The sequence below is a fragment of the Mobula hypostoma genome, chromosome 1, assembly GCF_963921235.1.
Source record: "Mobula hypostoma chromosome 1, sMobHyp1.1, whole genome shotgun sequence".
Classification (NCBI taxonomy): domain Eukaryota; kingdom Metazoa; phylum Chordata; class Chondrichthyes; order Myliobatiformes; family Myliobatidae; genus Mobula; species Mobula hypostoma.
Window position 1 is genome coordinate 154,184,804 of NC_086097.1, and position 17,867 is coordinate 154,202,670.

General features: G+C 39.9%; 1 protein-coding gene across 2 annotated transcripts in view; it reads right to left on the minus strand.

The window, feature by feature from the left end:
• The window catches only part of fam135b (family with sequence similarity 135 member B), a 386,005-nt gene that overhangs the window by 130,494 nt on the left and 237,644 nt on the right, over window positions 1–17,867 (minus strand). For both annotated transcript variants that reach the window (XM_063058308.1, XM_063058318.1), the window contains one exon: window positions 5,024–5,094. In XM_063058308.1, coding sequence (XP_062914378.1) covers window positions 5,024–5,094 — 71 coding nt within the window. The remainder of the gene's footprint in view (window positions 1–5,023; window positions 5,095–17,867) is intronic.

The following is a 17,867-nucleotide window of genomic DNA, read 5'->3' on the forward strand; positions in this document are numbered from 1 at the left end:
GTTGCAGCTCCAGTTTCTTATCATGGTCTCTAAGGAGCTGTAACTTGATTCACGTGTAGTTAACAGGGAGACCGGAGATCTCCCAAATCTCACACAATAACATACTACTGCCTCCGGATCCATTCTCAGTGCACTAGCTACGTGGGTAAGAACAGGGGGAAAAAAAACTTATGAGAACCTTTCTTTCTTACTTAGAACCTCTGCTTCTGCTTGCCCAAGCCTGTTCTCGTCTAAGCCTGCTGAGTCAAAGCTGGCCCACTCTAACACTGGCTCATTTACACAATGGCCACTCCAGCAATGACAACTTCGCTTACACTTCCTTTTGTTTTATTGACCTTGTGCAGATTTCAGCCTGATGAAAGAAAGCTGAAATCTCTCAAGCTCTTTTTAAACTTGGGGCTGCATCACCAATGAACAACCTCTTGTGCTGATTTCAGTCCATAGATTGTGTCCATTTAGATGTCTACCTAATAGGTTAAACATTATTGTATTCTAACTCAGCTGTGCAGCTGTCTGATGTGGGTACTTGTTGTTTATTAAATGCTTGTGCAAAGGTCAATATAAAGACAGTCTTAGCTTAGTTGATTAATAACAGGTCATATACTTTAGCTATTGTTATCTGAGCTTAGGCAGCAGTGGGGACCTACAAATAACTAAAGTGATAGATGAGGAATTAAAAACCTAACTAGGATTTTTGCAGTAACACGCTGTTCACTCTCCCTGGCTGGATATGCTCAAGTATATTATCTGTAAGTAAGTGTGGGAATGAAAAGGAATCAGTCCACAGATCAAGCTGAGGGTGTATTGAGCTTCTGTCATGACTTTTGCTCTATGCTTGAAAGATATGGACAGTATACAGCTGATATTCCAGACAGCTCAACCACTTCCATGTGACCTGTCTGCATACAGCACATCAACTTAGGAGGCAAGACAAGATTTCAGGAACACAGATTCTATGCCAGACAAACCCTTCCCCCCCGCCCCCGCCAGCATTGCTAGAAGACCAGGTGGGCAGGATGTGTCAGGAGATTGTCTGAAAGAACGCTAAAGCAGGAATTCCATGGAGAACTGATCATGTGATGGATTCATAGATTATTGTAGAACCTCCTTGAGGGACGTTAACGTTGACACATACCCTGAGTCACCTTGACACAGTGGTGTCAAGAAAACAACATTTCCCTCAATGTTGCAAAAACAAAATAGCTGGTTGTGGACTACGGGAGGAATAGAGACAGGTTAACCCCTATTGACATCAATGGATCTGGGCTTGAGAGGGTGAACATCTTTCAGTTCCTCGGCATACACATCACTGAGGATCTCACATGATCTATACATACTGGCTGTGTGGTGAAAAAAGCACAACAGTGCCTCTTTCACCTCAGACGATTGAAGAAGTTTGGTATGGGCCCCCAAATACTAAGAACTTTCTATAGGGGCACAATTGAGATTATCCTGATTGACTGCATCACTGCCTGGTATGGGAACTGTACTTCTCTCAATCGCAGGGCTCAGCAGTGTGGTGTAGACAGCCCAGCATATCTGTAGATGTGAACTTACCGCATCTACATTTACAAAGACAGGAGTGTAGAAAGGACATTTACAAAGATAGGTGTGTAAAAGGGCCTGAAGGATCATTGGGGACCTGAGCCACCCCAACCACAAACTGTTCCAGTTGCTACCAGGAGGGGAGGAGAAGATGGCGGCGCGACGCAGCACGCGCGGCCACTCCAAAATGATATATTTGTGGGTAGGTACCGTGCAGAATCCTGATTTAATGGAGACAGATGTGAGAAGCACGGAGGAACATCTGGAGAAACTTCTGAAATGCCCGTTTCGTTGCCGCTGCTACTGCGCGATCGAGAATCTCCGGAGGGGAAGGCCCCAAATCCTCGGCTTTGCCTATTGCCTGTTGCCAGGGCCGGGGTCGAAGTGCTCGGCAGAGATGCTGCTCGGTGCCGAGGGCTGGTCGGAGGCTCGAAGTTTTCGGACGGACTCAAGAGTCGGCTGTGGTCGGGTGCTTCCAGGGTGCTGCATCAGCAAGTTTGTGGCACTGGAAGCTCATGGCAGGGAGAGTTTTTTTTTCTTCTACTATCTGCGTGAGATGATAGGACTTTCGAGAGACTTTGAGACCTTTTTTTTTACCGTGCCCATGGTCTGCTCTTTATCAAATTACGGTATTGCCTTGCACTGCTGTAACTATATGTTATAATTATGTGGTTTTTGTCAGTTTTTCAGTCTTGGTCTGCCTTGTGTTTCTATGATATCACACTGGAGGAACATTGTATCATTTCTTAATGCATGCATCACTAAATGACAATAAGAGTGGACTGCGTGTCCTCATAATTTTAAAAAAACAGTACCGCAGCATAAAAACCAGGACCAACAGGCTCTGGGACAGCTTCTTCCACGAGGCATTCAGACTGATTAATTCACGCTGATACAATTGTATTTCTATGTTATATTGACTGTCCTGTTTTACATACTATTTATTACAAATTACTATAAATTGCAAATTGCACATTTAGACTGAGATGTAGAGATTTTTACTCCTCATGTGGTGTAAGTAATAATTAGCTTTCGATTGTCCTGATAGGTATGGCTGCTTTGAAAGCTGTGCTTGCTTATATGAGGAAGGCAGAGTGGAGAAAGCATAGAGGAAAAAAGGAAAAGAGGATCATGGAAACCAAAAGCCAGTGTTGCTACAGCATCCCTATTCCTCTGTCACCTGTGTGAGAGGAGCCCAGTCTGGTCTAACCATCTCTACATACATTGCAACTCTATTGATTAGATGTCATGGTTTTCACAAGATCAAATGACAAACAAAACAAGGGACTAGTTTCAGATTGTTGTGCAAATCTCTTTATTAGGTTCTGGATTCTTCTCCTTTCTTTCCTGAAGGATCTTGGCCTAAACGTCGACTGTTTATTCATTTCCATAGATACTGCCTGACCCGCTGAATTCCTCCAGCATTTTGTGTGTGTTCCTTTGGATCTCCAGCATCTGCAGAATCTCTTGTGTTTTGTTCAATATAAGCTGAGTCAAATATGGTTAGATTCTGTAGTAGGAGAGTTAATTGGATAGAGTGGCTAAAGCATTTCAGGATGTATATTGTATGCATTTCTCTGACATTAAACTTGACTTTTGAACCTTTGAAACTTAAATACGTGAAGACGAGGACAGGCACACTCCACAACCTGATAGCATTAGATGCATCAATTTCAGGCATATATTGGCTATTTGTTTCATTATTTTTATGCCCAGTTTTGCAATGCTACATATGATCAGCCATGATCATACTGAATGGCGGTGTAGGCTCGAAGGGCCGAATGGCCTACTCCTGCACCTATTTTCTATGTTTCTATTTAAAAACGCAAATCAAAATGAGGACATAATAAAAACTTTCAAATATCAAGATACGTGAGATTTGTACCAGAAGGTTGAAATTAAATATTTGAAATTGGGAGTATCCAGATAACAATGGAAAGTTCACACACAGAATTCTTGAGCCTTCTACAGTGTATTCATTTATTTTGATATAATATTTCTTCTTTATTGCATCTAACAGCCCGGTTTTGAGAAATGATCAAACAGATATTTTTTGACAACTGGCTTGAATTGCCATAAATTGATTCGGCTGTGAAACCATACAGCAAGATTGTTTAATAGGTATTTCAGAACATGTGCTCATGTGATTAGTGACACAGTCTTCAGAGAGCAAGGTTGCTTTATTTTCTACACAATTAGACATGACAAACTTGAGATGGCTATGCAGTAATACCTCAAAATATACACTGCAGCTCTCAATAATAAAACTTCATTATAGTAAAGTCAGTCCTGTGTTCCCCTTTATTTTGTTGTCAATTGTTCTGCAATTCTTCTTCAACAAATAATTTTGTGCTGCTACACAATTATCTCCAAAAGAAAATTTTTCATAACTAAGTTATTTTTCCCCAGGAAAGCATCACCTTATTGCATGAGAAATATTATTGTATTCTTTATGAAAAATACCACTGTATATTTATGGCTAAACACCCTATTCAATAAATTTGGTAAAACTGTACAGCATAGGAACAGGCCCATTGGCCCACAATGCCAGTGCTGACCAAGGTGCCAAGTTAAACCAAACCTATCCAACTACACATTATGTATATCTCTTTGTTCCTCTCTTACCACCATTCAGGGCCCCAAACAGTCCTTCCAGGTGAGGCAACTCCTCACTTGTGAGTCTGTTGGGGTCATCCATTGCATCCGGTGCTCCCGGTGCGGCCTCCTCTACATCAGTGAAACCCGACACAGATTGGGGGTCCGCTTCGTCGAGCACTTCTGCTCCGTCCGCCACAACAAACAGGATCTCCCGGTAGCCACCCACTTCAACTCTGCTTCCCATTCCCATTCGGATATTTATACTATTTTATATGTTTTGCTGTATTGCTGCTGCAAAATAATAAATTCCACAACATACGTCAATGATAATAATCCTGATTCTAATTCTAATTCTGAGACTAGAAGATAAGATTTAGGGGAGTTGCAGTGGGGGAAGAATTTTAAGGGTGCCAGGAAGAAAACTGGCAGGGAGTTTGGAAGTGAATGCTTAGAAATCGGAGAAGTACTGTAAATAGATGCAGCAAACTGATGATGAACGTTAAGAATATCCGAGCTGGGGAGGGAGTTGGAGTTGAAGTTAGGAATGGACTGAAGCAGCATAAGGACATTGTCAAGGAGAAACTGTGATGGTTTATTGGGGGTGTGAGCATCAATAAAAATGTATCTGATCTAAGCAAAATCAAAGCCTGAGGATCCAACAGAAGCCAAGGTAAGGACTTGTTTTTAATGCTCCTTAAACTTCTGATTATGACCTGGTCTGAAGCTTAATCATGTTGTTCACAAACCTAGCAAGAACAGAAGGAAATTATTGATTCTGAACTCTTGGTAACGCTGTTCTAGACCAACAGAGACCCACAAAGTGTAGTTAGCCGATTTAGCATCAAAAATTCTTCTGAGGAGTATGAAATATATTACTTACTGCTGTTCAGAGTCTGTGAAATGTAGATCGAGCTTCAGCTGGAAGTCCACTTCATTCAATGCCTCTTCCACCTGCAAAGCAAGTGAAATAAGTAAACAAAGATGGTATCCTCAGTATATGAATTGTGAAAAAACATCTTAAGAATGTTCTCAAATTTATTTTGTAAAAATATAAATTCTTACTAACTGATGGAAATGTCTAACTCATGACTGCTTTGGATAGGGATGAAGATTCTCAGAAGGCACTGAAAACCTCATTCTTGGGAGTGGAAACCTGGCAAATCCCATGGAAAGAGCAAGTCATCTCCTACATTACCCATGCACCCACTCCTAAGGCAATAGTTGCAGATTTCACAATGGCCTTATCTGCAAACTTAGGACCAAAATCCTTAACCATGAGGAACTGCCTTGCCTTGCCTTCAAACAAAGAGAATTGTTTGAAAGCAAGACAAAAAACTATCACTGCTAAGTGTGTCATTACTAAAGGAAAGTCAGGGCAAACGAGAGTGGTTCTGCACTGGAAGATTTTCTGTTAAAAATAACTGAGCATTATTTCTCTAAAGAATAGTAAATTAGCATATTCTCCAACCTAATTAACCTCTTTCCTCATGACACCAGGAGCCTGAAAAAAAGAACAGATGTGAAAATGGTCAGCCTGAATTATGCAGTAATTGTTAGATACAAGGTTGGTGAGCATTATGGCAATGGTGTGCTAGAAGGTTTCAGTTCATGTCAACCACGATGTGTTTAAATATGGATTTCAATAGATTTATTATGATTAACCTTAGAAGTTAGGATAAATGCATACGATCGCTTTTATCTGTGCATTTAATCACAGAAGATTTTTTAATATGTGAAAAACTGTACTACAGCAGAATTCAGAATGTGAGACAATGAACTTGCCAACGTTAGACAGAAATGATATACTGATTTTTCTCTGTTTCTTTAAAAAATTAAGATAATCACAGTCTATTGAATACAATTAAGGTTTTTTTTTACCTATTAAAAGCGTCCTCTGAAATGTTAACTGTTTCTCTTTCTACAAATGCTGCCTGACCTGCTGAATGTTCTCAGCATTTTCAGTTTTAACTCCAAATTTACAATAATTATTTTAATTTACTCATTGTATTTCAAAGGTTTTATGAGTTTAAAGAAACAACACATTTGAAAGGATTGTCATCAACAAGTGCGAACCAGTTGGAAAGAGACAGATAAAAATCAGAATTAAATTTATTATCTCCGGCATATAGCGTGAAATTTGTTGTCTTTGCAGCAGTAGTACAATGAAAAACATAATAGAAAAAGTGTGAAGGTTAAATTGAATAAGTAGTGAGGTGTTGTGCATTGGTTCAGCGTCCGATCAGAAATCAGATGCCAGAGGGGAAGAAGCTGTTCCTGAATTGTTGAGTGTGTGTCTTCAGGCTTGTGTATTTCCTTCCTGATGGCATCAATGAGAACAAGCCATGACCTGAGTGATGGGGGATCTTAACAATGGATCCTGCCTTTCTGAGGCATTGCTCCTTTAAGATGTCCTGGATAACTACAGAGGCTAGTGCTCATGATGGAGCTTACTTTGATCCTGCGTAGAGGTCACCCCTTACCAGGAAGTGAGGCAGCCAGCTAGAATGCTCACAATGGTACATCTGCAGTAATTAATGAGCGTCTTTGCTGATGTACCAAATCTCCTCAAACTCCTAATGAAACATAGCTGCTGTCGTGCCTTCTGTGTAGCTGCACTGACTTGTTGGGTCCAGGATAGATCCTCAGAGATATTGACCCTCAGGAATTTGAAACTGTTCACTCTTTCCACTTCTGATCCCTCTATGATGACTAGTGTGTGTTCCCTTGTCTTATCCTTTCTTAAGTCCACAATCAGTTCTTTGGTCTTACTGACATTTAGCGGAAAGATGTTGCTGCAACACCACTCAACTAGCTGATATATCTCGATCCTGTTCGGCCTCTTGTCATCTGAAATTCTGCCAATAATAGTGATTCCATCAGCAAATTTATAGATGGCATTTGAGCCACACAATCATGGGTATAGAAGGAGTAGAGCAGTGGGCTAAGTATATATCCCTGAGGTGCACGAATGTTGATTGTCAGCAAGGTGGAGATATTACTTCCAATCCACACAGACTGTGGTCTTCTGGTTAGGAAGTCAAAAATCCAGTTGTAGAGGGGGGTAGAGGGTCTCAGATTCTACAGCTTTTTGATCAGAAACATAGGAATAATTGTGTTAAACACTGAGCTATAGTCAATAAATAGCATCTTGAAAAAGATATTTCTATTGTCCAAGTGATCCAAGGCTGCGTGAAGAGCCAATAAGATCGCAGTCATTCTGGATCTATTGTGGCAATAAGCAACTTGCAATGGAATCAAATCTTTGCTGAGATAGGAGTCAATTCTAGCCATGATCAACCCTTGAAGTCATTGAGGCAGCTCACCCTGCTCTTCTTGGGCACTGGCATAATTGTTCCCCTTTTGAAGCAGGTGGGACCTTTCGACTGTTGCAATGAGAAACTGAAAATGTCTTTAAACAACCCCACCAGCTGGTTGGCATAGGTTTTCAGAGCCCTACCAGGTACTCCATCAGGGCCTGTCACTCAGCAAGAGTTCGCCCTCTTGAAAGACCAATCCCAAGTTCTAGTGGCTTGTAACTTCAAAATTCAACATTCCCTTCAAAATTCAGTTGCAGATACAATGAGATCTCTATCACCAAGACTATAATTATCAGAGTTTTCACATATTTGAACCTACTGTGAGATCTTAACACCACATATTATTTATTTTATCATTTGTGGGAAGTGAGTTCAGAATTAGAGAAACCCTCATTTGCTATTATGCAGGGCGAAAAAATTAGTAGATATGCGAATTGGCTATAATCTGATACAAACAAAACTTTGTTTCTTTGTTAAATTCATAGTAGAATGCAACTCTACACAAAAGAGAAAATTTAACATCTATAATAAGTTCTCCTTATATTATTTTAAGCAAAATCTCTAAGTTCTAATGGGCCCCAATAATCCATTTGATGTCAGTGCAGGTGCTGATACTGGGACCTGCAGGAAGAAGGAGTTAGAACCAAACATGTCCAGTGAGCGAATAAATTTCTGGATATCAATCCAAAATCCAAAAAGGGAGGAGAAGATGGCAGCGCGATGCAGTGCGCGCGGCTCTCCGGTGAAATGATATCGTATCTGTTAAATAGGGGCCGTGGACAATTCTGATTTGATGAAGACAGACGTGAGAAGCAGAGGAACATCTGGAGAAATTCTGAAATGCCTGGTTTCGCTGCCGTTGTTACTGTGCGATCGAGAATCTCTGGAGGGAAGGCCCCAAAATCCCCGGCTTTGCCTGCTGCTAGCGACCGAGGCTGAGGTAGAAGCATTCAGTTAGAGATGGTGCTCAGTACTCAGTGTCGGAGGGCTGACCAGAGCTCAAAGTTTTCGGACGACTCAGAGTCGGACTGTGGTCGGGCATGGCAGGGAGAGTTTTCTTCCTTCTCCCGTCTACGTGAGATGTGGGACTTTCGAGAGACTTTGAACTTTTTACCGTGCTCATGGCCTGTTCTTCATCAAGTTATGGTATTGTTGCACTGTTGTAGCTATATGTTACAATTATGTAGTTTTGTTAGTTTTTCAGTCTTGGTCTGTCCTGTATTTCTGTGATATCACCCCGGAGGAATATTGTATCATTCCTTAATGCATGCATTTCTAAATGACAGTAAAAGAGGACTGTGTGTTCTCATAATCCAATCTAAAATTCAGAATGGATTCTTCCATCTCTACTTGCCAAGATTGGAACAGTAACTATAAAGATTGATTTGAAGCTAATAATTTACTAGAATTCCACAAGCTTGGCTGACTTTCTGTACTATGCATCACATCATTATCCCCTATCAAGTGTCACAGTCTCTTCGATTCATGGGTGCAGAATCTATCTCTGAAACTCGTCTGATAATGTTACCCATTATAAAGCACAGTTTGGTAAAACACAACTAGTTTGTGATTCACTGCTTTTTCTCCAAATTCTTTCAGTAATTCTTTAGAAAGAACATTAGTATCTCCATTTTATTCATTCCCATTAATTTTAAAACACTTAAATTGATTTTCTTTTCTTTTTTTAACAAGAGCAGATTAATCTTTGTGGGTCTCATCAATCAGCAGTCAAAACTATTTAAAATGCTTTTCTTTTCATTGCATTTATGAGGCAATATTGCTTACTTCCTTTACTGGCTCTTCTAATAAGCTTTTGATATATTATTCCACTTACAAAATTTGAAGGAGTTCAATCATATACCCATTGAAGGCTTTATTTCTCCATTTACCCTTCTTTTCTCCACATGCAACTTTAAAACAAAGTCAAGCACTCCTAATCTCTATCTTTAGTGGGGCATTTCTCCCTTCTGAAAGGGAGTGAATAATTTGCACTGTGAAAGCTACAAAGTCAAGCACTCCTAATCTCTATCTTTAGTGGGGCATTTCTATCCACTGAAAGGGAGTGAATAATTTGCTCTGTGAAAGCTACTGTATTAATGCAGATAATATTTACTCTGTTCATGGTATTGAGGTACCTGAAACTTAATAAATATCATGATGTAGAGGATAAATAAAAGGGGCACATTCAATACTTGAGGGACTATATCTTTCACTACTAACAGGAACACTTCCTGTTGATAGAACAGTCCAAAAGACAAACTCTTTTAATTGTGGCAATGCTAATTAATATGCAGACAATTATAGCACATGTATTGATAGACAACAATAAAAAGAAACAGATAATCTCAGAGCTGGAGTAAGTGTTGTCAGAAACAATCGCCCATGAAATATAATCCCAAAAAATCTAATTTGTGAAGAGCATTGTACTAGAAGAGAATTGATTCAATTCCATCAATGCAAATTAATTATATAAAGCATTTATGTCAAAAATATTACAGAGAATTATTTTTAAAGCGTCCAGACTGTTATGTACCTTTGTAGTGTGTTTGCATTTAACCTCAGCTTTGTCACCACTGTAAATATCAGAATTAATTATTTCATTACAAGCAGACAGTCAATTATTATTTTTAAAAGACAGATATATTAACAATCAGTTGAACATAACCAACTTACTTGGAGGATAAGCAAATACTAATAGAAGAAACAAAGCTATTAAAGAGAATGGGAATAAAAGCAACAAAACATAGGCAAGACTAGTTGCCTTATTATTCCCAGTGTTTTCATACATGTCATAAAAAGCTGACATGAGCCTGTACAATGATAATCACGACCTCAGTACGGCAATATGATGACCACTTTGCACTACAATGGATTTTGCTTCTTTGTTCTAATTGTGGTCTTTCTTGTATAGTTTTGCATCATTTATCTTTAAAATATGTTTTTTTTTGGTGAATATGTGTATCTGATGCTATGCCTGTGATGCTGCTGCAAATGGATTTCTCAATGCATCTGTGCAGGCATGGTGCTTAGTAAATTTATAGCCACCTGCACCAAGGTTCAGGTAAAATCATTGTATTGCTTACCATCCATACAGATCATTTCATTACAACAGTGTACTGAGATAGTACAGTGGAAACAGAAGGAATGCAGAATAACGTGTTACAGTACAGAGAAAATGGAGAGCAGGTAGACAATAAGATGCAAAGTATAACAGAGAAGATTATAGGATCAAGAGTCCATCTTATCATACCAGGGAACCATTCATTAGTCTTATAACAGTGGGATAGAATCTGTCCTTAAGCTTATTGGTACAAGCTTTCAGACTGACAGGCCTCCTGCCTGTTCAAAAGGTAAAGAATAGAGAATGTCCTTACGGATGGAGTCTTTGATTATGCTGGCTGCTTTCTGTGACGGTGAAATGTGTAGACAGAGTCCAAAGCTGGTCTGTTCCTCTGATGTACAGAACTGTGACCACAACTCTCTGCACTTTCCTGTGGTCTCAGTCGGAACAGGTGCCATACCAAATTGGGATGCATCCGATAGGATGATTTCTTTAGTGCCTCGATAAAATTGGTGAGGGTCAAAGGAGACATATCAAATTTATTTCCAAATTCCTCTCAACCCCAGAACTGTTGGTGTTCATAGAAGTATGTACACCACCCCTCTTTCTGAAGTCAATGTCATGATCTTTTGCTGACATTGATAAAAAGAATGAAATAAATTCAATTCGAACTTCTACATGCACTTACTTGTTCTGACCAGTTGCCTATTCAGTATCTTTCACTCTTGGGGACTACTGTACCACTTATTCCTGGCTTCACTGTCCAACTTTTCAATAGGACAGTTTCTTCTCTTGTTTCCACTCCAGAGAGCCACTTTCTATCTTGTATTAATTGATCATCTCAGTCTATATCCATCCACAGAAGAATATTTACAATTTAAGGCAATTATTTAAAATGATTTTTTTGTTAATCAACCTTCTCAGATATGCTTGTGCTTCAAGAGGACAACAGTTCTGCATGCATGGAAATTGTAATGCTTGCCTCTCACTATTCGCTCAATTAACGCAAGTTATTCATGAAATCCTTTGGTCAGGTAGCTGGCAGAAATGCTTGACGAAGCAGACTGTGTAAGAGCCCAGTTCTAGCAGCAGCAAAATGAATTATTTTTTTAAAAAAGAATTTTGAACAGTTTGCAAAGGAAAAATAAAATCATAGTAAGATAATGGATAATAGTTACAATGGCAATATTACATTTGTCAGATTACATCTATCAGGATGCATGATCACATTCACTGCTTTCTGTGTACTGAATCAATGACCACCAACTGGAACTGGAGATGCAGCTCAATAACCTACAGCTCATATGGAAACTGAGGAGGTGACTCATTGGGCTGGTTGGCCAAATTTTGCTCCTATGTTTTATGGTCTACTCACAATTGAGAATATGAGGAAAAACTAATTTTATTAACATGTAACAACTTGTTTTATTAGTTCCTCTGGGTCAACTATCTTTCATCCAAAAACAAATCACACATGGGTAGGAATATAATCACATCGTTTTAATCCTTGCCGAAAAGACAAATAGCCACTATTCCATCACCCAACCAAAAACTTTAATGACCTGTGAACATTAAACAAGGTTAGAATTTGAGTCATAATGACCAATTTGATTCTCAATGAAGCCTGCCATTGGAGATATATCTAGAGAGATTCCATGCTGCTACAAATACATCCTGTTGGTGCCATTTTCCTGTACTTGCCTGGCAAGAAGCATGGACTCTATTTGCAATGACCTGAATTTTTTTATGCTTAGGTTACCAAACTGAGACGTGCTATTGCTTGAATGTACTGAAAGCTGGCAGGCCACAAACTGGGTAAAGGAAGGTGTGGTAGCAAGGGAGTATGGTTTCACTTTGGAGAAAAAAAAGGAATTACAATAAAATTTATCCAGCTCCTTAACTTCAGTACTCACCTAAAAATTCAAAGTTATGACAAATGAGGATTCAAGCAAAATCATCCCTCTGGTTTAAAGAGAACGGAAGAAAAATGGTACAAAGAAATGGCTCTTCCTAAAATAATCTAGCTGCATGTAAATGGACTTGATTTATTTATAAAGCACAAGTTGCAAGATGAATAAAGGCAGCCAAAGGCAATGCAGGAACTAAGTGCTGACATTTTTCAGCTCCAAAAAGCAATATATTGCTTGTATAACCTTCCTATGAGGCAGTGCCTCCCACTACTGCTAAAATATGGTGAATAATGGCAAATACTAATTGCCTGTGTTCACAGAAGTAATATTGCATCATACCTTATAAACTGAACTTGCTGCCAAAACTATGTCATTCTTCATTTGAAAACATATTACTGCAACAAAAAGTGAACTAATTAGTCAGTGAGATTCACTGCAATAACAACAAAATATCAGCTTAATTGCTATTTTCTATATACCAAATACAGCAAAGGCCATGAGCGCTGGATATCCAATTAGAGAAAATCAAAATCTACATAAAGCAAGGACTGACAGTGAAATTTCTACTTTGTCCTGTCACCATTCATCAATTTGATGTCCCTCAGTAATCTGGCAGGCATTCGATGAATGGTTAATCTATGATTGTAACTTGCCAAGCCTTAAGAACAGAAAATAAAGTTGCCACGTTGATCAACTTACTGTCTGAGTGTTCTACCTTCTAATATACTTGCAATCGCACATATTTGTTCTGCAGTTCCAATTTGGACAGCAAAATTGTATCTAAATGATGACTATGGTCTGGATTTTTTCCTTTTTCTTGTCATATATAATTATTTTATTATTTTGAGAATATAGTTTATTCATAAATATATATAGAGGAAACACAATGCAATCAGGGAGATTGAAAATTTGGCTGAGTGGTGTGATACCAACAACCTCTCACTCAATGTCAATAAGACCAAGGAACTGATCATAAATTTCAAGAGAGGGAAGTCAGAGGTCCATCAGCCAGTAATCATTGGAGGAACAGAGGTGGAGAGGGTCAGTATCTTTAAATTCCTGGGTGTCACCTCTCAGAGGACCTGTCCAAAGAAAGCATGACAGCTCCTCTACTTCCTCAAGAGTCTGTGGAGATTGGGCATGTCATCAAAATCCTTGGCAAACTTCTATAGATGTGTGGTGGAAAATGTTCTGACGGGCAGCATTACGACCTGGTATGGGAACACCAACGCCTTTGAGTGGAAAATCCTACAAAAGGTAGTGGATTCAACCCAGTACATAATGGGTAAAACCCTCCCAGCCATTGAGCACATCTACATGAAACGTTGCCGTAGAAAAGCAGCATCTGTTATCATACATCCTCACCACCCCGGCTATGCTCTTTCCCCGCTGCTGCCATCTGGTAGAAGGCACAGGTGCCTCAGGACTCGCACCACCATCAAGAACATTATTACCCCTCAACCATCAGACTCTTGAATGAAAGGGGATAACTACACTCATTTAAGGACTGTTATATTGTTATTTCATGCTTGTTATTTATTGCTATTTATATCTGCATTTGCACAGTTTGTTTGCAGTTAACAGTTCCTGATGTTTATAGTTACCATTCTATAGATTTGATAAGTATGACACACAGAAAAAGAATCTCAGAGTTGTATGCAGTGACATGTACACACTCTGATAATAAGTTTTACTTTGACTTTATATTCACCAATCATTAGCTTCTATTTACAATGCATCAAGGTTATTCCTGTATCCTCTCTGGTACATATACTTGTGAATTTTTTGTCACAAACAACACTGGGACGAGCTACAGCCCCATGTCTCAAAGTGAAACTAAGAAATTTCACAATAAAAAATGTAATGAGATAGTTATGATGACAACCAATAAGTTAGAACATGAACAACATATACAGTAATTGCTATGTTTTACGCATAAAGGCATGAACATAAGCAGCTCCAAAAAATTATGTGTCAAAGTTTAATCTTAAAATTATTCGGATGCAGCACTAGGCAGAAACAATGTTTTGCCTCTGGAGTTAGCACAAAGTGTTATCAACGATCTGCATAACATTTTCAATAAAGCTTCTTTTTCCCTCAAATTTAATTTAAATTACAGAGCTGGTCCCTCTCCTTAATTGTTTTCAAAGCACAAAGAGCACTAATAGAATGATGTCCTAGATAGAAACCATAGAAACCACAGCACAGAAACAGGCCTCTTGGCCCTTCTTGGCTGTGCCGAACCATTTACTGCCTAGTCCCACTGACCTGCACATGGACCATATCCCTCCATACACCTCCCATCCATGTATCTGTCCAATTTATTCTTAAATGTTAAAAAAGAACCCGCATTTACCACCTCATCTGGCAGCTCATTCCATACACCCACCACTCTCTGTGTGAAGAAACCCCCACTAATGTTCCCTTTAAACTTTTCCCCCCTCACCCTTAACCCATGTCCTCTTTTTTTTTCTCCCCTTGCCTCAGTGGAAAAAGCCTGCTTGCATTCACTCTATCTATACCCATCATAATTTTATATACCTCTATCAAATCTCCCCTCATTCTTCTACGCTCCAGGCAATAAAGTCCTAACTTATTCAACCTTTCCCTGTAACTGAGTTTCTCAAGTCCTGGCAACATCCTTGTAAACCTTCTCTGCACTCTTTCAACCTTATTTATATCCTTCCTGTAATTTGGTGACCAAAACTGAACACAATACTCCAGATTCGGCCTCACCAATGCCTTATACAACCTCATCATAACATTCCAGCTCTTATACTCAATACTTTGATTAATAGAGGCCAATGTACCAAAAGCTCTCTTTACGACCCTATCTACCTGTGATGCCACTTTTAGGGAATTTTGTATCTGTATTCCCAGATCCCTCTGTTCCACTGCACTCCTCCTTGCCTTACCATTAACCCTGTATGTTCTACCTTGGTTTGTCCTTCCAACGTGCAATACCTCACACTATTAAACTCCATCTGCCATTATTCAGCCCATTTTTCCAGCTGGTCCAAGTCCCTCTGCAGGCTCTGAAAATCTTCCTCACTGCCTACTACACCTCCAATCTTTGTATCATCAGCAAATTTGCTGATCCAATTTACCACATTATCATCCAGATCATTGATATAGATGACAAATAACAATGGACCTAGCACTGATCCCTGTGGCATACCACTAGTCACAGGCCTCCACTCAGAGAAGCAATTCTCTACCACCACTCTTTGGCTTCTACCATTGAGCCAATGTCTAATCCAATTTACCACCTCTCCATGTATACCTAGAGACCGAATTTTCCTAACTAACCTCCCATGCGGGACCTTGTCAAAGGCCTTACTGAAATCCATGTAGACAATATCCACTGCCTTCCTTCATCCACTTTCCTGGTAACCTCCCCGAAAAACTCCAATAGGTTGGTCAAACATGACCTACCATGCACAAAGCCATGTTGACTCTCCCTAATAAGTCCCTGTCTATCCAAATGCTTGTAGATTCTGTCTCTTAGTACTCCCTCCAATAATTTACCTACTACCGACGTTAAACTCACCGGCCTATAATTTCCCAGATTACTTTTCGATCCTTTTTTAAACAACGGAACAACATGAGCCACTCTCCAATCCTCCAGCACCTCACCCGTAGACAGTGACATTTTAAATATTTCTGCCAGGACCCCCGCAATTTCAACACTAGTCTCCTTCAAGGTCCGAGAGAACACTCCGTCAGGTCCCGGGGATTTATCCACTTTAATTTTCCTCAAGACAGCAAGGACCTCCTCCTTTTCAATCTGTACAGTTTCCATGATCTCACTACTTGATTCCCTCAATTCCATAGACTTCATGCCAGTTTCCTTAGTAAATACAGACGCAAAAAACCTATTTAAGATCTCCCCCATTTCCTTTGGTTCCGCACATAGCTGACCACTCTGATCTTCAAGAGGACCAATTTTATCCTTTACAATCCTTTTGCTCTTAATATACCTGTAAAAGCTCTTTGGATTATCCTTCACTTTGACTGCCAAGATAACTTCATGTCTTCTTTTAGCCCTCCTGATTACTTTCTTAAGTATTTTCTTACACTTCTTATACTCCTCAAGCACCTGATTTACTCCCTGTTTCCTATACATTTCATACAACTCCCTCTTCTTCTTTATCAGAGTTGCAATATCCCTTGAGAACCAAGGTTCCTTATTCCTATTCAATTTGCATTTAATCCTGACAGGAACATACAAACTCTGCACTCTCAAAATTTCCCCTTTGCAGGCTTCCCACCTACCAATCACATCTTTGCCAGAGAACAACCTGTCCCAATCCACGCTTTTTAGATCCTTTCTCATTTCTTCAAATTTGGCCTTCTTCCAGTTCAGAACCACAACCCGGGGACCAGATCTATCCTTGTCCATGATCAAATTGAAACTAATGGTGTTATGATTACTGGAACCAAAGTGCTCCCCTACACAGACTTCCGTCACTTGTCCTAACTCGTTTCCTAACAGGAGATCCAATATTGCATCCCCTCTAGTTGGTCCCACTATATATTGATTTAGAATACTTTCCTGAACACATTTTACAAACTCTAAACCATCTATACCCCTAACAGTATGGGAGTCCCAATCAATGTATGGAAAATTAAAATCCCCTACCACCACAACTTTATGTTTCCTGCAGTTGCCTGCTATCTCTCTGCAGATTTGCTCTTCCAAGTCTCGTTGACTATTGGGTGGTCTGTAATACAATCCCACTAATGTGGCCATACCTTTCCTGTTTCTCAGCTCCACCCATAAGGACTCAGTAGACAAGCCCTCCAATCTGTCCTGCCTGAGCACTGCTGTAATATTTTCCGTAACAAGCAATGTTACTCCCCCATCTTTCATTCCTCTGCCTCGATCACATCTGAAACATCGGAACCCTGGAATATTAAGCTGACAGTTCTGCCCCTCCTGTAGCCAAGTTTCACTAATTGCTATAACGTCATAATTCCACGTGTAATCCACGCCCTCAACTCATCTGCCTTCCCCGCAATACTCCTAGCATTGAAATATATACACCTCAGAAGATTTTTACCAACACTCACAACCTTTCTATTAGCGGATTTGCTTGAACTTTATTTTCACCCCAGCCACACTGTCAGCTCTGGCACTCTGGTTCCCATCCCCCTGCAAATCTAGTTTACAGCCTCCCCACTAGCACTAACAAACCTCCCTGAAAGGATATTGGTCCCCCCGTAGTTCAAGTGTAACCCGTCTCTCTTGTGCAGGTCCCACCTGCCCCAGAAGAGGTCCCAATGATCCTGAAATCTGAAACCCTGCCCCCTACACCAGTTCCTCAGCCACCTGTTCATCCTCCAGAGCATCCTATTTTTACCCTCACTGGCACGTAGCACAGCTAGCAATCCTGAGATTACCACCCTTGAGGTCCTGTTTTTCCACTTCCTACC